The sequence below is a fragment of the Gossypium raimondii genome, chromosome 6, assembly GCF_025698545.1.
Source record: "Gossypium raimondii isolate GPD5lz chromosome 6, ASM2569854v1, whole genome shotgun sequence".
NCBI classification, from domain to species: Eukaryota; Viridiplantae; Streptophyta; class Magnoliopsida; order Malvales; family Malvaceae; genus Gossypium; species Gossypium raimondii.
The window spans coordinates 50,951,290-50,974,226 of NC_068570.1; the positions used below are offsets into that span (position 1 = coordinate 50,951,290).

The 22,937-nt window shown below is 33.3% G+C and overlaps 2 protein-coding genes and 1 long non-coding RNA gene across 4 annotated transcripts; 2 read left to right on the top strand and 1 right to left on the bottom strand.

Moving 5' to 3' along the window:
- The first annotated feature begins 1,257 nt into the window (after nucleotides 1-1,257).
- LOC105772956 (pentatricopeptide repeat-containing protein At1g11710, mitochondrial) lies at nucleotides 1,258-3,899 on the top strand. Its single transcript, XM_012594482.2, has 2 exons — nucleotides 1,258-1,498; nucleotides 1,644-3,899. Exon 2 carries the CDS (start codon nucleotides 1,662-1,664, stop codon nucleotides 3,651-3,653), a length of 1,992 nt encoding a protein of 663 aa, XP_012449936.1. The 5' UTR covers nucleotides 1,258-1,498; nucleotides 1,644-1,661; the 3' UTR covers nucleotides 3,654-3,899.
- Nucleotides 3,900-4,665: 766 nt separating this feature from the next.
- On the top strand, nucleotides 4,666-6,510 carry LOC105772957 (ATP synthase gamma chain, chloroplastic). 2 transcript variants are annotated; one of them, XM_012594485.2, is made up of 2 exons: nucleotides 4,666-6,031; nucleotides 6,163-6,510. In XM_012594485.2, the coding sequence occupies exon 1, from the start codon at nucleotides 4,858-4,860 to the stop codon at nucleotides 5,986-5,988; it is 1,131 nt and encodes a 376-aa protein (XP_012449939.1). In that variant the 5' UTR covers nucleotides 4,666-4,857; the 3' UTR covers nucleotides 5,989-6,031; nucleotides 6,163-6,510. The 2 variants fall into 2 exon arrangements, with proteins under 2 accessions (XP_012449939.1, XP_052488795.1); XM_052632835.1 differs by having other exon boundaries at nucleotides 4,666-6,027.
- Nucleotides 6,511-18,943: 12,433 nt separating this feature from the next.
- LOC105771544 (uncharacterized) lies at nucleotides 18,944-19,981 on the bottom strand. Its single transcript, XR_001126550.2, has 2 exons — nucleotides 19,738-19,981; nucleotides 18,944-19,669 (listed from the first exon to the last, which is right to left on the bottom strand). It is a non-coding gene; the product is annotated as an uncharacterized LOC105771544 (long non-coding RNA).
- Between the last annotated feature and the right edge of the window lie 2,956 nt (nucleotides 19,982-22,937).

Genomic DNA, 22,937 nt, shown 5'->3' on the forward strand with positions numbered 1-22,937 from the left:
TAAAATTTCTAAAACCTAAAATTCCAAACAAACTAGTATAAAATAAAAGGCAGAGAATAAAGAACAAAGAACATAAGAGAGAAAAGGAGAGCGTATTTTATTGATCAATCGAAATATTTACAAAACTTCTCCAAACTCTCTATTTATAGACGTAAGAAGTATAAATGAAGTTTTAATGACTATTAGAATTTAAAGTACATCAAAACTCATCTTGATATTGATGGACATTTACTTAATAAGATATTCATAACACAAACATATTTTTTAGATTTTATGATTTTTTAATTTTTTTGAAGTTTTACTTATAATTTTTAGATGTTATTTTGATAATTTTCAAAAATAAAATAAAATAAAAATCCCCAAAATATTAAAATTCAGGAAATTATTAAAAATAAGAAAAATAATTATCTATTTGAAAATAATCATATATATAATTAAAATTACAAGTATGTGAAACTTCAAAAAAATCATAAAATTAAAATAAATCCATTTGTTTTGAATTTAAGGTTTTATAAAATGTTAGAATTTTATGAAAAATTTAAAATTTATGTATTGTTTTGAGAGAATTTTATGAAATTTTTAAAATTTATGTATTGTTTTGAGAAAATTTAGGGTTTTTTTGTATTTTATGATTTTTTGATATTTTAAAAGGAATTTTAAGTTTTCTTAAGTAAAAATACCATAAAATTCTAAAAAATTCATAATATTCTAAAATTTAAAAGCATAAAATTCCCAATAAATATATATTATTAATTTTATGAACTTTTTTATGTTTTGCATGCTTATAATTTAAATTTTTTAATAATAGATTATTTTTTAGTTTTTATAATTTATGAGTTTTAAGGACTTTTGGGTGTTGAATTTTTAATGATTTTTTTCGTTTTTATAATTTTAGCAATTTTATGTTTTTTCCCCTTAACACGTGGTAGTGTTTCATTGGTTGGTTTAATTTTTTAACAAAAATTTGGGTGGGTAACAGGGATTAAGAGCAGGGGCCAAACTGATAACAAAAATAAAGTATAAGGGTCAAATTGATAAAAATAGTACAGGTACTAAAATGATAATTTAGCTATAGTACAAGGGCCAAAAGTAGTATTAAGCCGAAAAACAAAGTTTATTTCTAGCCCAACTGGCAGATGATATTTTCTTTGCATCTTGTTTGATTTTTAAAGTGGCCAACGAGAAAGTTAACCCCATAAATCTATCCCATAAATCTATCCCAGTATAAGGTTGATCAAGCCCAGCAAAAAGGGAAAATATTAGTGGACAAAATTAAAGCCCAGGAATAACAAACAACCCATGATTGCAATGCCCATGAACGATATCATGAGTTGCCGACATTGGAGCCGGTGGCAACCGGAAAGTTAAAAACATTTCACCGTTTTTGTTTGCACTAATCTTAGCAGTCACTTTTATATTTTCTTTACACCTAAGTTCGTCGGCAGTCGTTCTTCAAGACACACTCCGTTGGAGCTGCTTAGAAGCTAGTAGTATTGTTGTAAGCTTAGTTCATCTCTTTCTTTGCCGTGTTTCATTTTTAGACTGCAACTTTCTCTTCTTTCCCCCTCTCTTGTAAGTTAAGCAGATTTTATGTTGCTATAGTGATTTGGGTTTTTCTTTTTCTGTTTTATTCTTTTTTACAGAAAGAAGTGTTGCATTTGATGAATTGGGTATCGATATTTCTATGGTTTTTTTGCTCTTTTTTGTCCAAAAGAAGTTGCTTTTTCAACCGAGGATTGCATTTAGGTAAGCAATTCTCTTGCCCAAATAGTGAAGACATTGTATTCAGAGCGATTTGTGTTAATTTAAAGCATAGAAGATGGAAATTCTTGGATCAAGTGTTCCCAAGTCTTACAAATGCATTGGTGAGTCGTGTTGTTGGCGAGTTTCAGAACTCACCTGAGTTAGCCTTGGAATTTTACGATTGGTTTGGGGAGAAAAAAGGGTTCCCACTCTCATTGACATCGCGTTGTGCTCTAATTCATGTGTTGGTCAAGTCGAGGCGATTCGATGATGCGTTGTCTATAATGGAGAAATTAATACATGTAGATGGAATGACCCCAATGGAAGTTTTGGATGGTTTGTTGGATAGTTATGAAATTTGTAAGTCATGTCCAGCCGTCTTTGATGCATTGGTTAGAGCTTGCACTCGATGTGGTGCAACCGAAGGTGCTTACTTAGTTATTAAGAAGTTGAGAATGGAGGGCCGTCTTGTTACTATTCATGCTTGGAATAATTTTTTGAGTCAACTATTGAAGTTAAATGAAATTGTTAGATTTTGGAACATGTATAAGGAAATAATTTCTTACGGGTATATTGAGAATTTGAATACTTTTAACTTGGTTGTATATGCTCTTTGTAAGGAATGTAAATTGCTAGAAGCTATTTCGACATTTTATCGGATGTTGAAGAGTGGGATCCTGCCTAATATTGTTACTTTCAACATGATAATAGATGGAGCTTGTAGGGTGGGTGGCATAGAGCTTGCTTTGAAGCTAGTTGAAAAGATGGGAGTAATGTCAGAGAACTTTGTTTCGCCCAACACCGTAACTTATAATTCTATCATTAACGGGTTTTGCAAATTAGGGAAAGTTGCGTTTGCAGAAGAAGTCCTTAATGATATGATTAAGGCAGGTGTCAAGCCTGATGTAAGGTCTTATGCAGCAATGATAGATGGTTATGCACGAGGAGGGTGTTTGGAGGAGGCATTAAGATTGTGTGATGAAATGGCGGAAAGGGGCTTGATGCCTAATACAGTTGTTTATAATTCAATCCTCCATTGGCTTTACTCAGAAGGTGATATCGGGGGATCTTCTTTAGTATTATCGGACATGATTGACAAGCATGTATTCCCTGATCAATTCACTTACTCTACTGTTATACAGGGGCTTTGCAGAAATGGATATGTGATGCAAGCTTTTAAATTTCATTGCCAGATTATGGAAAAGAATGTCATTGAAGACACATTCTCACACAATATTCTCATCAATTACCTTTGTAAAAGCAATGATTTATCAGGAGCCATGCAACTTGTGGGTAGCATGTTCATCCGTGGTTTAATTCCAGACTTGGTCACCTATGGTGCTTTAATTGATGGGTATTGCAAGGAAGGGAAACTAGGAAGTGCTGTTTGGGTCTACGAAAAGATGAAGGTGGAGAAAAAGCCCAACATAGTGATATATAACTCTATTCTTAATGGATTGTGCAAGGAGATGTCAATGGATGCTGCAAGACGGATGATAGATTCGTTAAAGAGTCTGGGTTTACCTGATGCTATAACATATAATACTCTCATTAACGGTTATTTCAGCTGTGGTAATATGGATGAGGCATTTTCTCTGTTAATGGAGATGCGAAAGGTAGGGAGGTTTGTAAACACAGTAACTTACAATACATTGATAAACTTTCTTTGCAAGTGTGGGTGCATTCAACAAGCAAAAGAACTAACGAAGAGAATGGTTCTAGAGGGCCTGATTCCTGATTTTATAACATACACGATGCTCATTACATGTTCTGCTAAGAATTGTAGCGCAGATGAAGTTATTGAATTGCATGACTCCATGGTGCTTAACGGAGTGGTTCCTTACCGACAGACGTATCAAGCTATTGTCAGACCCCTCCTTGGGGAAGAAAATGAGGAGACAAGAGTTTAGTTTTTATATTTTCTTACTCATGTTAGTTCAGTTGCCTTTGATTTTTCCCCCCCTTCATTCTTATTCATTGTCATCAGATAATGAACAACCGAGAACTTTTTCTTTATGTCAAATAAATATAGAGATTTCGCCTATGGTGTGGATTGTAGCCAATTATGCAGCTGTCGAACACGACAGGTTGCTAATTTATGCCATTGTATGTATTATTATGTGAAATTTTCTACTCGAAAATCAGTTTTAGGAAAAGATGATGTTATGATGATTGTTTCTGTTTTGTTTATAAGTTGGATATGCATTCAGGGGCCTGGAAGTTCTTGAATTGGCCTGTTCTTTCCTTTCTCATTACCTAGAGCTCTAGATCTCATAGGTTCAAAGGAGTAGACATTGACAGTTAAAAGCTCTTGCAACACTGATCTAGGAAGATGATGGAGCATTTCGGTTCTGATGCAAGATGTTTCGACCTGTTAAATTGGAATTGATCTTCTGCATAATTTTGACTAATGATGTATCGGTCCATGAATGTGTGGCCTTGAAATTTCATCATCTTTTTTGTTCCTTTTTTTTTCCTCATTTCTTATTGTTACAGGGTATAGAACACCAGCAATATGTCGAAGGCAACGCATTTGTTTTCTGAAATGTAATCTTTTGATTTTTTTGTATGGAAGTATGATAGACATTCAAATCATAAAGCTCTTTTGACCTGTTCTCCAACCATTTTTACAGAAAATCAGTTTTTTTGCAACATAAAGTCTATGGCTTTTCTTATCAGGTACAAACCTTTTCCACACATATTTCCTGGAAATTAACACAAGTAAATATTGTAAGTACGGTTGAAAAGTATCAAAATTCATGGAGTGGCATATACCTTTCAGAATAGGGAACCTATCAAGTTAAGATCCAAGAAGCAACCATTCAGAGGTTGCCACTTCAAAAAGGCCCCATCAAGATGTAATGGTGAAATATCAATGGACCAAAATTTCAAAATTCTTATCCCAAAACCTCATCCATTCCCTCCCTCTCACTTCCACACATTCCCTCTGATTTCCTCCATACCAGAAACTACTCTCCAACACACAAAAGGATAAGACTTGATAAAAATCAAAATACAAAAGCAAGCCATTGTAGGAAAAAGCTCTTTCTCTTGCTCTCTTTAGAGTAAATTTCTCTTGCAATCCTTTGTAGAGCTCCGGGATCCATTGTCACCATGTCTTGCTCAAATCTGACAATGTGGGTGTCCTCAAAACCCTCTCTTTCTGACACTTCTTCACTCTCTTTCCGTTCTTTCATCAGCCCTTTTCAGCTCCCATCTCAGAGCTCAACCCCCGGTAACCCTTCCAGGTCCTCATCTGTAACCCCAGTTCACTGTGGTCTTCGTGAGCTTAGAGACCGTATTGATTCAGTAAAGAACACGCAGAAGATCACTGAAGCCATGAAACTTGTGGCTGCTGCTAAAGTTAGGAGAGCACAAGAAGCTGTTGTCAATGGCAGACCTTTCTCTGAGTCCCTGGTTGAAGTTCTTTACAACATCAATGAACAGCTCCAGACTGAAGACATAGATGCTCCTCTCACAAACGTCAGGCCTGTCAAAAAAGTTGCTTTGGTTGTTGTTACTGGTGATCGTGGTCTCTGTGGAGGTTTTAACAATGCTATCATCAAGAAAGCTGAAGCTAGAATTGCAGAATTGAAGCAGCTTGGACTTGATTATACAATAATCAGTGTGGGGAAAAAGGGTAATTCATATTTCATCCGCAGGCCTTACATCCCAGTGGACAGATTCCTAGATGGTAGCTCACTCCCTACAGCTAAAGAAGCTCAGGCAATTGCTGATGATGTTTTTTCACTCTTTGTTAGTGAAGAAGTCGATAAAGTGGAGCTTTTGTACACCAAATTCGTATCCTTGGTTAAGTCTGATCCTGTGATTCATACTTTGCTTCCACTGTCACCAAAGGGTGAAATCTGTGATGTAAATGGTGTTTGTGTTGATGCTGCTGAGGATGAGTTCTTCAGATTGACAACCAGGGAAGGGAAACTGACGGTGGAGAGAGAAGTTATGAGGACTCAGACAGCTGATTTCTCTCCCATTTTGCAGTTTGAGCAGGACCCAGTTCAGATTCTTGATGCTTTGTTGCCTCTTTATCTCAACAGCCAGGTTCTGAGGGCTTTGCAGGAATCACTAGCCAGTGAGCTTGCAGCTAGGATGAGTGCCATGAGCAATGCTACTGATAATGCCCAGGAACTGAAAAAGACCTTGTCTATCGTCTACAACCGGCAGCGTCAAGCGAAAATCACCGGAGAGATATTGGAGATTGTTGCTGGTGCCAATGCTTTGGTCTAATGAACTTGAAACCTGTTTCACCATCAATTATGTTCCCTTGTAGGTATTAAAAAGAATTATTAAATTATGAGTAGTTTCCCTATTCAATCCTATATACTTGTTTAAGAACAGCCATGCTGATATGTTTTTTTTTTTGCATTGTAATTCTCGAATGCTTATGAACTCTTTGCACAGTGGGAACCGCAATGTCTTTTGGAGTTGAAAAATAAGAGCATTTACCCATCTTTGTATGTTATTTGCCCCTTACATGTATAATACTTGTCCGGTCACCGTCGAAGATCGAGTTTCGCATGCTCCAGTTGCCTTTGATATATTGCAAGCAAGAATAATTTTCTTTCTTGAATTTAAACCGTGAGAGATTCAATAGGCTTCATTCATTAGAGCTGCTCAAGAGGGGCCTTCTTTCATGCAGGTTCATTTGATTCCCTGCAGCTTTTGGTTACTTAATCTTATCATCTGTTTCTTTGGACAATTAAAAGGGTTTAGATGAAACCAAGATATCAATTTGCTTCATTACATTTACACCATTGTTTATATTAGATTCTTGGCTTTATAAGTTAGTCTTTACGGAGTCTTTTAAGGCCGGATTCGTGAATTGGCGGCCGAGTACGGACCACATCCGAAGTTTCGGTTACAAAATATGGTGAATCTAAGTTAATTTACTGGCAATTTAGCTGCCTAATAAAATCGAAATGATATGCAGATTTATATATCAGACAAAAGGAACAAAATACCAAACACAGAATCCTGCATAAAGCATATATGCCAACTAGTTGGAAAGCTAACCATATGAATGTGTTTGAGCATCACTCCTATTTAGATTAATTGTTACTAAGTGTGATTAGTGGTCAAGCCCAAGTTCATTCCTAGTCAAAGTTGATGTTGGATTTTTAAAGGTCCAAAAGATTCAAACTCCACCTGAGTTCAAGTCTTACGCGCAAAGAGGCCTTCACTACTCCCATATGAGTTTTGAAAATGATCATAAAAAAAAAAATTGGAGAACTTGAGTTTTTCGACTATGGACACCTACTGATACAGTAAATGAAGAAAGTGTAGGGGAGAACGATTTAAAGAGAGAAGGATTCAATGGGAGAAATGAAAATAAAAGGAAATTTTTTTATTTTTATTTTTTATAGACAAAACAGAGGCGGCTTTTGCTTCATAAACCTTTCCACACTTTTTGATTATTTTTTTAGATCTTCCACTTCTCCACTTCTTTTTATTGCAACATTAGTCCCTTTCATTTCACCTTCTTTTAAAATTTTGAAAATTTTCTTTTAAATTATTTCTTAATCTTGATCTTTTATATATATATATATATATATTGTCGAAACCATTTTTGAGAAACAAAGATTTTAGGTTGTCGACTTAAAAAAAATGAAAATTTGGGAGTCGCCACCAATCTTTTATTGAGGTGTGATTGGATCACCTAAAAACGACTTTGGTCTACGAATTTTAGAAAAACAGGTCCGGGAGTCGGTTACGTATGGGGAAGGATTAGCACCCTCATTACGCCCAAAATTGGTACCTAGTTAATTAATTAATGTCTTAATGTCGAGAATTTGCAAAATATAATCCTTAACAAAAAAAAAACTTAAAATGTTACGTATTAAGACCCTTATCATTTCAGAGAAGAAAAAATGACACACCCAATGCGTTAGGGCACAACATTCTAATTTCCTCCAAAATGAATTAGGTCAGGATACTCGTATAATGAAAAAAATTTAAAACAATATCCATTTATCCAAGATTTAAGAAATCGCGGCCTAATACGTTAGGGCACAATTCCTTTAAAATCCCAAACTCGGAATATTTCCTTTATTATTTTTTAGAGAAAAATCTTCATTTCGAGAAATCAATGCGTCACATCCAATACGTTAGGACACAACGTGTTGAATTCCCAATAATGAGTTCTTATTTTTTTGATTAAAGAGAAATGCTCGATCGTTAGATTTAACGAAGAAAATCGGAACCCAATACGTTAGGGCTCAATTTTCTTGAAAATCTTAAATCTGAGTATTATCTCTATTTTGAAAATTTTCTATTTTTAAATTTGAGTAAAAGATGATGTAATGTTATATTATACGTACAAATGCTATAATAATAAATACAACAATAATAAATACATCAATAGCATAAAATAATATAAACAAATAAATAAACGAAATGAATATATATAAAAGCACTATTTCATGACATGCAAAATATTAAATAAAAAATATAAATGTAAACACAATTAAGTAGCGAATGAAGAAAACAAGCAAAATAAATAAAGAAAAGAATGTATATAATCTACACATAGAAATTTTAAAGAAAAATACATATGATTTACAAATAAAATTTTGGGTTATAAAACTTATATATACAAAAGTCATAACATATTAAAAATAAATAAAAAATAAATATGTATATGTAAATTATAAAATACGTGTTAAAAATATAAGCATGTATTTAAGCATTTTCGAAAGTAAAAAAACATATATATATATATATATATATATATATATATATATATATATATATATATGAACATATAAAATATATTAAAATAATTAAAGAATATCTACATTATCAAAATAAATAAACATGCATAATTATATAAATATGAGAAAACTATTAGTTTAAAAAATTATGAAGAATATATATATATATATATATATATATATATATATATATATATATATAAATGTATAGAAGCATACGTATTTACATATTTACAGAAGTAAAAAAAACAAGTTTTTAAAAGTGTATATATATATTATAAAAATGTTTGTATGTACATGAAAATAATAATTACAATACCAATAATAATAATAATAATAATAATAATAATAATAATAATAATAAATAATAATAATAATAATAATAATAATAATAATAATAATAATAATAATAATAATAATAATAATAAGGAGAAAATAAATTTAAAAAAAGCGAAATTGCAAAAAAAAAACCAAATAGTTAAAAAACTACAATAACAAGAAATAAATGAAATTTAATCAAAATAATGGGCCAAATCGCGACATGCGAATTACATGGAGGGCCAAATCGGAAATAATCCGCCTCCCCAAAACGGTGTGCAGCGATATGGGCTGAAATGAACAAAGGCAGAAACATTTGGGCCAAATTAAAAAAGGAACAATAGGTTTAATCCAAACATGTCGCAAAAGAGGAGGTCTAAATGTGCAAATTTCCCACTTAGGGTGGAAATGCGTGGACCCCACTGGATGGCACCGTTCTCTTCTTTTTAAGTTTAAAAAAAAGCCAAATTTAAGGAAACAATTTTGTTTCCCCTTTCTCTGAAGCAGCATATGAAATGGCTTCTTTAGGGTTTCATCAACCCTTGAGTGCCACCGCTTAGCCTTGTGCCAAAGCTCCGATTACGACGGAGATGGCAACAACTCGGTGGTTCCGGCAGAAAAGGTAAGTTTCCCGTTCTCTTCCTCTTTATTATTTTAAGCAAACTATAAAAAGAAAAAAAAGAAAAAAATATAGATAGATAGTAAAAGAATGATGAACGCAAATAATGTAGAACGAAAATAAAAAAAAGACACCTTTGTATTCAAAAAATTCTTGTATCTGTTTTCTCTCTTTTTCTTTGTATCCCCTTCCCCTTTTTCATACAGTATCTCAATGGCTTTTTATAGCCATAATAAAATACAAAACAAAGAAACAAATCTGTTGCAATTTTCTTGATTTTTCTTGCCATTGTTGTTTATTTCCTTTCTTGCTGTGCAGGTGGAGATCGCGTGGAGGTGGCTTGCGGCGCTGTTGATCCTCAGAAACCCTAGGGTTTCCTCATCTGTTTTGGACCACTGTATTTGGGCCATATTCGAAATTGGGCCACTGTTTTAAATCAGTTTGGGCCTTTTACTCGGGCCAAAATCGGGTATTACAGCTGCCCCTCTTTGCTCGTTGTCGTGTAACAGGAACAGAGCAAAGACTTTAAAAATGCCCGATTTTGTCCGGTCGTGCTGGATCTTGGTACTCTTCTTCTTCTTCTTCTTTTTCAAAGTTTTAATTCGCTCCACTGCATCTTCAGAAGTATAGGAGCTAGTGTTTCAATCTATTCCACTGCAACTGCAAGGAGATAAGACTTACAATCTTCAATCTATTCCACTGTTGCCCGGGGAAGTAGAATTACTGGCTTCAATGTACTCCACTGTAACCACAGAGAGGTAAAATCCGCCATCTTCGATCTACTCTACTATTGCTTAGGGAGATAAAATCTGAAATCTTCAATCTATTCCACTGTTGCCCAGGGAAGTAGAATTACTGGCTTCAATGTACTCCACTATAACCACAGGGAGCTAAAATCCACCATCTTCGATCTGCTCCACTACTGCTTAGGGAGTTGAGATCTGAAATCTTCAATCTATTCCATTTTTGTCCAGGGAAGTAGAATTACTGGCTTCAATGTACTCCACTATAACCACAGGGAGGTAAAATCCGCCATCTTCGATCTGCTCCACTATCGCTTAGGAGATAAGATCCGAAATCTTCAATCTATTCCATGTTGTCCAGGATGTAGAATTACGGCTTCAATGTACTCCACTATAACCACGGGGAGGTAAAATCCGCCATCTTCGATCCGCTCCACTCTCGCTTAGGAGATAAGATCAAATCTTCAATCTATTCCATTGTTGTCCGTGGAAGTAGAATTACTGGCTTCAATTTACTCCACTGTAACCACAGGGAGGTAAAATCTGCCATCTTCGATCTGCTCTACTACTGCTTAGGGAGATAAGATCTGAAATCTTCAATCTATTCCATTGTTGTCTAGGGAAGTAGAATTACTGGCTTCAATGTACTCCACTATAACCACAGAGAGGTAAAATTCGCCATCTTCGATCTGCTCCACTATTGCTTAGGGAGATAAGATCTGAAATCTTCAATCTATTCCACTGTTGCCCAGGAAAGTAGAATTACTGGCTTCAATTTACTCCACTGTAACCACAGGGAGGTAAAATCCGCCATATTCGATCTGCTTCGCTGTCAATGCAGGAAGGCAAGATCTGCTATTTCACTGATCTGTTCTCTGTGGAACATGACCTGTATAATGAACCTAATTATGCCTAATGATTTAGGATGGCATGATAAAAATGCATCAAATGCTCCTAACTAGACATGTGTGAATGGTGTTTGCATGAATGCAAAATTTTATTTTTTCGAGAATGATCCCGCTTAGGTCGTCATTACTCGAAGTTTATTAAGGCTTTGTGACTGATGTGCTACAACGCCTTCTTGCTTGACTGGCTTTTCTGAAGAAACATTTAGCCAGGTTGCCCCCCACTGTGAACTTCCAAGTTTAATCCATTGGGGCACAAAATTTGTACCATCATTCTCCCATTGCAGCCCGATGGTAGAAATGTATGGCTTTCCTCAATCCTCTCTTATCACTATTCAAGGATACAGGATCTAAATCTCTCTGGTCCCTTACACCATTCTCCGAGTGTCGTACCAAAGGCTCATGCATAGATGAAGACTTTCTTCTCCTAGGAAATCTCTTCCTATTGTCTGGTGATCATTGCTTGCTTGTTTATCTTGTCACTTTGCTCAATCAATGTTTTTGATAACAGAATCCAAAGAACAACATGTCATATCCAATATGTTAGGACACAACGTGTCGAATTCCCGAGAATAAGCTTTTTATTTATGTCTTCATTAAAAGGGATATTCTCGATTATTTAGATTCAACGAGGAGAATTGAAACCCAATACGTTAGGGCTCCATTCTTTCGAAGATTCCAATTACCGAACTTTGCGTTATCTTAAAAGTTTTTGAATAAAAATGATTTTGATATTTAAACGATACTAGACGTGACCTTTTAAACGAATAAAGTGTGATATAGTGACAACGTATAATGCAAAAGGATAATTCGAAATTAAAAAAATACACTAATGAATAATGAATAAATAAATTTAAACAAGCATAGCAATAATTATCTCAACCACATATCATACAAATACCAACATTGGCAAGTAATAGAAAACTAATTGAAACCAAGCAAATTTACATAAACATAAATAGAACATACAAATTTAAAAGTAACTTAAGAAATAAATAGCGTGAAAGAATGAGAATAATCATTGATAAACCGTCATCGAAAATAAATCTAAAGCAAATAATACATATATATGAGAGTTTCAAAAAGAAATCCAAACATAGAGTTAAAAACATATGAAATATAACATACAAAATAGTATATACTTAACCTAAAAGAGTATTACATACTAAATAAAAAATAATATAAAACCGACAACATCATGTGAGGTAAAAATAATTTTAATGAAAGTTATATATGTATAAAAATATATATAGTTTAAAATTAAATAATATATATTACCTATGTACTTATATATATATATATAATAAAAGTGGTCTATAAATCATAATAAATAATAAAGTAACATATATATATATATAGGTAAATAGAGATATAATCAAATATAATAATAAGAACAATAATAAATAGTGATAAAAATAATAATAGCAATAATAATGAAAATAATTAAGTGGTTAAAAAATGCAAGAGGGACTAAACAACAGTCAGAACAGAATTAAAGGGCCACGAATATAATTTTAAAAAACACGGAGGGTCTAAGCTACAATTTGCCAATTACAAGGGGGCCAGATTGGAAATTATTCCATTCCCCAAAACGCAACGCATTGACGCAGACTAAAATGAGACAAATTCAAAATGCGGGGCAAAAATTAAAAAGTAAAAGAGAACCGATTTAAAGATCCTGCAAGAGCAGAAGGACCTTTTGCGCAATATGCCCAGTGGTCGCAAAACGCGCAGATCCTTCCCCGGGTCGGGTCACACACACAGGTTATATGACCAATACGGCGCCGTTTTAAGGCCACTGACGCATGCCTTAAACGGCATCGTTTTTCGCACCATAAATATAAACTTTAAAACCTTAAAATTAGCAGCCATCTATTGTCTTGAAAGAAAACCTAGAGCAAAGCTACACCCCCATGCGCCGCTTCAGCATCGGAGCCCCAAGTCGACTGGTTTCGATCGGAACCAACGAGGGATTCGACAGCGGACTTATATGTACGAGCTCTGACTCCCTCTTCTTCCCCCCTTTTTTATATATATGCTTATATATATAGTTAATTGCAAAACAGAAAAAGAAAGAAAAGCAATCGAAAAAGAAAAAAAAACCCAATCGAGAAAAGGAAAAAAGAAAACCTTTCTTGTGTATTGATTTCGTTTTTTTTGATACAGTATGCTTCTGTGTGTTCTCTTTACAAGGCATATTTGGCTTTTATATAGCCAGAAAAATGAAAATTACAAAAGAAATTCGTATCTTTTTTGTTATTATCCTCTGGCCTTTTGTTTTTGGCTTTTCTTTGCTGTTGTTTGTGTGTTGCAGGTGTACGGCCATACGGAGGAGTCCAGCTAGAGTGTACGGAGGCGCGTGTGAGGAGTGGCTCGAAGGTGCGGTGGCGCACGCATGAGAGGGGAGCGTGTTGGCTGCGGCGCTGGTGCCAAGGCTGAATGCTAGGGTTTCTGCTTGTGGTTAAGGCTAGTGGGCTTAGGGTTAGGTGATTGGGCTGATTGGGATGGGGATATTGGGTATTAGGAAATTCGGGTTTGGGCTATTTTGTAGTTGGGTTTTAGGTTTAATTTTTTTGGTATGTAATTATGTGGTGCATTGGGTAATTTGATTTAGGCTGGTGGGTTCGGTATTGTATTGGGTTTAGAATCGGGTTTGTGTTAGATTTGGGTATTGGGTTTAGAATCGGGTTTGTGTTAGATTTGGGCTTTGTAATACTAAACATTAAAAAACTGCTATTGGTTTTTTTATTTTATTTTTGGTTTATTTGTGTTTGTGCTTTTGGGCCAGGGCAAATTGGGCCTATTACAACCCTAATACTTAGATGTTTAATGATAGTTTTATATTAAAGATGATTATGTTCTTAATCCTGCAAAATTTTCTTATTTATATTAATGGGTTATATAAAATTTCAAATTTATTTAATTATTCAATTATGTATTCGTTTGCTATAAATTTATAACTTAACATAATATATTTTAATTAAAATAGTAGGCTTTATTTTTATACGTTTAGTTAATGTAAATTTAAATAAATTAATAAAATTGTATATCTAAAATTTAATATTGATTTAATGTAGATTAATATGATAGAATAGTAAAATCCTTTATACAAATATTAAAATCGTAAATCAAGATTTATCATGTCAAATCTTCAAGAATAAATCAAGAATAAAACTAAATACGAAAGTGTATCTAGATCCATCGATTTCTTGAAATCTTTGAATCTTATAGTTTTGATATTTCAAATTAGTACACAAGTAATTTAGAGAAGGTGACTCTCTCTTTTCTGAAGATGGAATATAAAAATGTAACACCCTTCACCCGATCCGATAGCCGGACCTGAGCGATAAGATGCTACAGGAGATCGCAAAACATTTACATACGATTCATAGTTCAAGATTTCAATTCAATATTAAATAATCACATATAAACAAGTGTATCATGTAATACAACCAAATTTAAGTTTAAATTGAGCTTACAAAAGCTCTAAAATTACCCCGACATCAATCAAGGATCAATTTGAAACTATTGAAAAAAGGTGGGAAATTTTGAAAAACAAGGGTCACACGATCTTGTCCCCTGACCGTGTGAAAGGCTGAGGCTGTGTGAGGGTCGAACACATGGCTGTGTGGACGAATTGTGTAACAGGTTGAGGCTGTGTGGACAAACTGTGTAACTGGTTGAGGCCGTGTGGAGATGGAGTCACATGGCCATGTGAGCAAACTATGTAATTCACCATGGCCGTATGGGATAAAAGTGTAATTATTCAATAATTATCACACGGCAGTGTTGCTAGTCGTGTAACTAATTGAGGTCGTGCCTCTGATTCGTGTGTGGCACAAGGCCGCGTGGCACAAAAAATGACCTTTAGGTCCTAAAAGAACCTTGAACATTTCTCATATGCAAAGTATGACCTAAAATACAATGAAACCTATTCAAACCTGCATATAATTCAATGGTATATCAATTAAAACCATACAATATGCCATAATTGACATCTCAAAACAAACAACAAAACATTCATCAATTTAATCATTCAAGCATCTAAATTGACTTAAATACAACCTTATAAATATGTACCAAATTTGCCAAACAATCAATCCAATATAAGCATAACATTTATCATTTCTCAACTACTTGTTTACCACACCTATTCTATATCATACTACCAACTTATCAACTTACCATTTAAACATTTAAGCATATATATACCTAAATCATTCAACAAGATACCATTGTCATCACACATATATATACACATATGCTTATGATTCTCAAAATGCAACAACATCCAAAATAGAACAGTGATAAGCATATGACTCCCTAGGTACATGCCATTAACAACTAAAACATCACCAACACTTTGAGTCTGGGATTGTCACTGGATGTTGATGCCGACGGTCGAACAATATAAAACCTGACCCATGCACAAAAATAAGACCGTACGCTGAGTATAACTCAGTGGTGTTTCTATAATCCGAATATTATAACATGACAAAAATCATTTGAATGCATAAATAAAGAACAAGTAATGATATGCAAGTATCATGTCAATTAACCATTTCTCATCTCATTATCAACAATATCACAATCTAATTTAATTCACAAGTATAAGCTCATAATTCTTTCATTTCATATCTATTTGCAATCTCAATTATCAAATACCATATTTCATTTCTAATTTTCATTCTCATGAATTCGAGGACTTGATCATCATCATTTCAATTCTAATTATTCATTTTTTACCATTTATCTTCCTATTAAGTTGACTCGGACTCGGACGGATACACAGATCCAACCAACACACCAGTTTGGCACCCAATGCCTCATCGGATAAATACGAAGTAAATAGTTTGCGCCCAACGCTCATCAATAAGTTTGACACCCAGTGTTTCATTGGTATAACCAAAGTAATTTGGCACCCAGTACCTCATCAACTAGTAGTTAAAGTAACCCTGAACTCTTCTTATCTTATGGCATGCCAACTATATCCGACTCTGTGTGAACAGTTAATAGGGTACTCATTACTCATTTCTTTATCAATCAATATCTCAATTCACATGTATTTTAATCAAGAATTCACTTATTTATACATATGGCAGTATAGTTCCTCTTAATATGTATTCAATTTCACATTTATATAAACATATACATTTTTCACTTATATTCAATTTAGTCCTCATTAACATTATTCAATTCAGAACAATCCAATACAACTCATTCATAAAAAAGTGTCTCACCTTATGGTCTTACCATGCACAAACAATCCATTATGAAACAATGCAAAGTAGTTCAGATTATAGAAATACAAACCGTAAACTCTGAGTTATTCGTCGACGATTTTGTCTTTTACCTTTTTTTTTGAGGAGTCCGGGTCAACATTTGCTACAGATTAACACAAGCATAATAATTCATCAATATGCAAACAAATTCACATTCAATTGCTAATTTAAACAACTTTTGCATTTTATTCAATTTGGACCCTAAAACCTGAACTAACATAACTTTCAATTCAAACCTTAAAATTTCAAGCCGAATTCACTAAAGTCCTTATTGGACCTCCTATTTCTCATTTCTACTATAAATTTAGAAATTTGTGCATTTAGTCCCTATTGAACAAAATCATCAATTGACTTTACAATTTAGTCCTTTTTCAACTTTAAGGTTAAAATCTATCAAATTAGTACCTAAAACTTCAAATATCCAACAATGACAACATCCTAAATCTTTAACAGCTCCAAAAAATACTACATGGGTCAACTAGCTTAAACTCCCGAGATTTCGAAAACCTAAAAATTACAAGAAAAGAACTAAATAACCAATTTAAGCTTCAAAGTTCAAAATCCCTCGCCGAAAGTTCTTCTCTTCTCTATATTTGATTTTGATAAACGAAAAAGACAAGATTTTCTCTTTCAATCCACTAAGTTTATTTCTTATGCCATAATTTTATGTTAATGTTTTATAATGTAATTATTAAATTACAAATTTAACCTTAAGTAAATTCAACATCAACTGCTACCGTCCACTTTCCTCACCTTAATGATATACCTTTTATACAAGACCCTCACTTTAAATTTTAATTGAAGTTCTTTAGTAATTTTATTTTTACCACATTTGAAATTTAGTCCTTACCTTAATTAATTAGTAAATTGACAAAAATTACCTGACTGAAAATCAATTTACTTCTAATATAGTTCCATAAATATTTAAATATTTACGGGTCCAATTTACAGAAACGAGGTATCGAAACCACACTTTTCAACACCACTAACTTTTGAGTCGTTACAAAAAAAGTTATGTATGTGTAATTTGAGAACCATAACCCTAATATATAACTTTTACACATTAACCTTAATTTATAGTCAGTCAATTAATTAAAAAATAATCAATTAATTACTAGAGTATCTACAAATATTTGACCATACTTTATTTAATACCTTAACCAAATAATTAAACTAATTATATATGTGGTAACCATATTTTTCAAACATAATTTTTGAATATTTATTAATTTAAGAGAATTTTAAAAATTTAAAGGGTACATAGATGGAAGGTAGATACATTTGGAGTTAGGGGTGAGCAAAACTCGATTCGACTCGAAAAAATCGAAAAAAATTTGAATTTCAAGTTAAACGAATCGAGTTATTTGAGTTAATCGAGTTATTCGAATCAACTCGAATTTTTTTTTCGAATTTTGAGTTCGAATCGAGTTGAGTTTTCGAATTCGAATAACTCGAATAATTCTAATATCAAACTATAATATTTTACATTTTTACCCCAAACTCCCAAACCTTTTTACTTTTCCCTCAAAACTTTTACTCCTTCCCACTTCCCCCCCAAAACTTTTACTCCCCTCCCCTCCCCTCCCAACCCCCTAATCTACCCAAAATCCATTTCCCACCAAAATTTTACTATTCCATTTATTTTTTCTCAAAATTTTACTCCAAAAAACCCTCATAACCTTTTATTTTCCCCCAAAATTTTTACTCCCTCCCACTTTTCCCCTAAAACTTTTATTCCCTTCCCATCCCACCTCCCACCTCTCATCTATCCCAAACCCTTCCCCCTCTAATTTTTTTTAATATTTTCCCTCCAAAATTTTACTCCTCCTATTTACTTTCCCTCAAACTTTTATTCCCCAAAACTTTTTATTTTTCCCCTAAACTTTTACTTCTCACCCTTTACTCTCAAATAAAAATCAAAATTATCCAAAAATCACTAAACATAAATAGTAATAATTTTATTTATATCTACTATTTATAATTATTAAATTCAATTTCACATTTTATATTATTTATATTATTGAATTGTTTAGTCATATTGAATATTTATATTAAAATTGAATTATTAATTATGCCATAAAATGTTCGTGTTAAAATTTTATATTGGTATCAATTTTACATTTTATTTTTAAAATAACTTTTATTAAAAATCATATTTTTACATTTAATATATTTTTAATTCTAAAATACATAGTAAAAAGAATCAAGATAATTGAAACAACTAAGCAAGCAAAGAAGCTAACCAAGATATAAAAAATTAATAAATAAATTATGAAGTGATGAAAGTTAATAAAAAATTTGATTAAGGTGGACAAATTTTATTACGATGGGTGACAATGGTTACAAGGATCCAAAATTATTTTTTAAAATTTAACTCGAACAAATATATTCGATTTGATTCGAGAAAACTTTAATTAAAGTTAGAATGATAAAATGAGATTAGAAAACTCGATTAACTCGAAAATTTTCGATTCGATTCGATCGAATGCTCACCCCTATTTGGAGTTTGGAATGTGTTATAAAAAGGCTTAAAGGAGATATGGATGTTGTCAACTACCCATATCAATTTGTCAAAAATGTGGACATTACGTAGAAGTAACTGATAAACATAAAAGTTCAGTTTCATTGATTAAATCTATGTAACCAACCCCATCAAAACTTTCTCTAAATTCAACCAAATGGACGATTCCATTGCCATTTGGACAACAAGAAACATGGAAAAGCCTACACACTAAACAATAACTTTGACATTGTCTTTGTTTTTGTCCATACATAAACTACTCCATTCACAACCATGTTATGGTGGAAATTTCCCTGCATGAAATTTGGCTTTGACTGAGCTTGATGGCAAGTTGGCAACTCAATAAAATAATAATATTTAATCCTCCTTGAAATTGTCCTCTTCGATGGTTCTTGTCTGGGTTCTTCAACCCACCTTGCATGCATTTCAAAAATGGTCAATAAGAAATTCAAAATCCTGCACTCAATACATACATACATATATATGGACAATCTTATCTGTAATCTTGTATGGTATGAAGCCCTCAACATTCAAAAACTAATCTAAAGGGAGAAAAGAGCAGTAGCATCATTAAACATGGCAAAAAGAGGCTGTTTAAAAAGCAGTGGGGCTTACCTACCTTTGGAACTCTCATACTTTTACTAAGAGCAAAGGTGTATAATTATTACGTGATATTGGCACGGCTCAATCAAATAACATAACTCTTAACCTTTAGAGTGATGCTCTTAAATTGAACCGCACCAATATCTCGTTAACATTCTTACTTTTTTAAATGTATGCTTTCCCTATGCTCTCACACCATCTTCCTCCCTGTATATCGGAGAATTACAATCACATACATATGAAAGGGAGTATTCATAGACATAATACATATTTACCTTCAACATCAACAGATGATAGAAAATAATGAACAAAGAAAGCTAAAGACATGAAAAAAAACAGCTTTCAAGGTATAGAAGAGAAGAAACATTAATGGAGTAGGAAGAGGAGGAGATGAGAGAATCTCATATATTAAAGAGTTTAGAGACAAAGAGGGTTGTTCACTCATACATAAAACCAAATAAATAAAAAGAGAGAGAGAGAGAGAGAGGCAAGCGTTAAAAGGAAAATGGTTGCATTGAATTGGCCACCAACCCAACAACAAAAAAGGTGTGGGTGTATTAAATATAAAGTTGAGAGACAATAGGAAAGCTCTCACTGAAACAAACCCTTGAGCTTTCAATTTTGTATTTATGAGGTGGAAGGGCCTTGTTGTTGTTGCTGCTATTGGTGTGGTGCCAACACCATTTGAATTTCAAAAAAGAGTTGGGGAATGAAGTCTTTGGTTGGTGAACTTAATTTTTAGGTATTGTGAGACTGTACCAAACAATATCTCTGAGACCCATATTTTGCATTTAAGACCCAATTTGCACCAAATTGTTTCTGCATTATTAGCAAACTGTGTAACCATCTCAAACATATAGCACATAGGAATGATGTTGGAAGGACACAATTAATATTTGCAATTAATGGGGCAAACAACAAGTACATGATCCTAAAAAGAAAGTTGGTATTGTAGTTGGGGTTTCATTTTCCATAATTTTAATTATTCTCATAAGCAATCATAATGATGATTTGGTCGTATTACATTATAAATATATCACCGATGTGAAGTATTATATTTAACATGGCCCTATGGACCATGTTTTGATTAGATAGAAAATTAATGAAGCTACTAATTGAAGTATATTTTTGGAAATTTTGGTGAAGCTGCCCCCATAAATGATCTTAACAACAAATGTTTTCAAAGTTGTATAGTCTACGTTAGGTTTCAAACCATGTTCAACATAGTAAATAATTATCATAATTATTGGTAAAAGTATGATAAAGATTATTGTACGAAGAGTCCCTATACATTATACCAAAAAGCAAATTGATCATTCTTTTAAAAATTTCATCAATTTCTACTATTAAAAATTGGTTCATGTATGTCAAAATAAGATATACTTAGCATATCACGTGTAATTGTCTTGTTACTCTGTCAGTCATGCTACTTTTAACAATAAAAATGGATGAAATTTTTAATAAAAATGACCCGTTTCCTTTCTAATCTAACGCATAGGGACCAATTTACTTATTTTTTTGAGTAAACGAAAAAAAATGTAATTTAACTCTTAACATAGTGACCTCCGCGATACTTTTACCCACAATTGCCCTAACTGACTAATCGGACATGATGAGTGGCGTGATACCGGGAAATTTCAAGCCTAAAACCTTTTAAATGAGTTATCAGAGGAGATCCTGGAATTCAATAAGTACCAACCTGTTTACAACCCCATCAACAATGGGGGTAACGCACACAAAATAAGTGAAGATTGACCCATGGTCCCTAAAAGTTAATCAATGTAGCCCATTAGATCAGATTTGGGCAGTGCTTTCTCAATTGTTAGTGACAGAACCCATGTTCTACAATGGTGAATATGCTTGAAGCATGTTCCCCTAGTAAAAGCTGTGCCGGTTAAAGAAAGAACAAAGATTCAATACAAAGCCCTTGTACACTAACCCCAATAATGGTCAAAAGAAAGATTGTTTCTATTGTACTAGTGATTGATCGATCCCAGCTATTTTTGAGCCCCTCCTATCATCTCACTGGTGCAAATATATAAGAGAAAGGGCCATTGATATTTCTTAATTGATTTTTGAAAGTATATATATATACTCAAATATCGAAAAAAAGAAGGGGAAACCTGTGTCTAACCCCAATGATCGCATGTTTGCATCTGTAACAGACTAACACCCCATCTTTTACAGCAAAAAACCGCCCCACTTTATGACTGTTTTCACGTGGAAACTCTGCTAATGTACTAAACCCTGCAATATATTTTTGAATTGCAAGAATTAATATCGAACTATAGAAGTACTTAAATTAATGATGATACTTGAAGATCACGGCACAATTTAAGAAGGTAGTTAATACACAACCGGTAGGCCTGAAAGAGCTTGAAAAGTTAGTACTTGCGGTACCAACAATAGTAACATAATAAGGGACCTGTTAATATGTAAAACCTCAACCTTAGTTCCTTGGCCATGGTTAAATACCTTTCCTTCAAGCTTGACGTACGTATTCCCTTCATAACAACGCACTTCTTCATCCTCCTCCTCCTCATCATCTTTTTTGTTGATGATGGCTTGGCACTGACGCATTGTTTGCATGCAATTGGTGAGCGCAATTAAGGACTCGCACGCGCGGAAGGTGTGGCAGCGGTGAGATTACTTGCAGTAAACCTATCCGAAGGTCTTAAACGGGGATACCTAATGGACCAGTGGCTTACTGTCGTGCTTGGCTTACGGGTTGCTGCAGGCTGACTCCACTTCCTACTTAATGCTTGCTGGCTGATCTCAATGGATATATTTAATGTTTTTCTACTAGGTTAACCTGTTTGTCTTGCTTGTAGTTTGCACTTTATAGTTAGGTGCATCTGTTATGGTTCATTACTCTCTTTCCACAAAAAAAAATAAAATTAATAGAATGTGTAAGGGCAACTCCACCCAATCGATTGATACTTTGCCACAGGTTGTTTTTTTTTCCATCTACCTCATGCTCAAGGATTTGACACAGCCACTATTGATCCACCCTACTTACCCCATTAGTGTGTAAAATTAGGCAATCATGATAACCTTACTAGTCTATAAAAACTTGTCTGATGAAAGTTATTATTATTATTTTATTAAACTCAAAATGTGAATGAGAAATTTTAGGGGATAGACTTTTTATTTCACTCATGAAAATATTTATTAATGTAAGTTTCACTAACTTACATTTACTTTTGGAAAAAAAAAGTTGAAGTTTTTATTTATTTTGAGATTAATAAACTTATATTTATTAATTGTGTAAGTTAAACATAAATAAAGATTAGATTTTAAACGTTTATTAACTTATGTTTAACAAATGTTGTTACCTTAAAACAATTACTTAGAAATAAGTTCGGTGTTTGGAAGGAGTGACAAGGAAGTGGACACTCCTTCAGTATTGCGTGAAATTATAAACAAACAAGGGACTGAAAGTTTGTTTACACGGTTCAATTTCACTACATTTGTG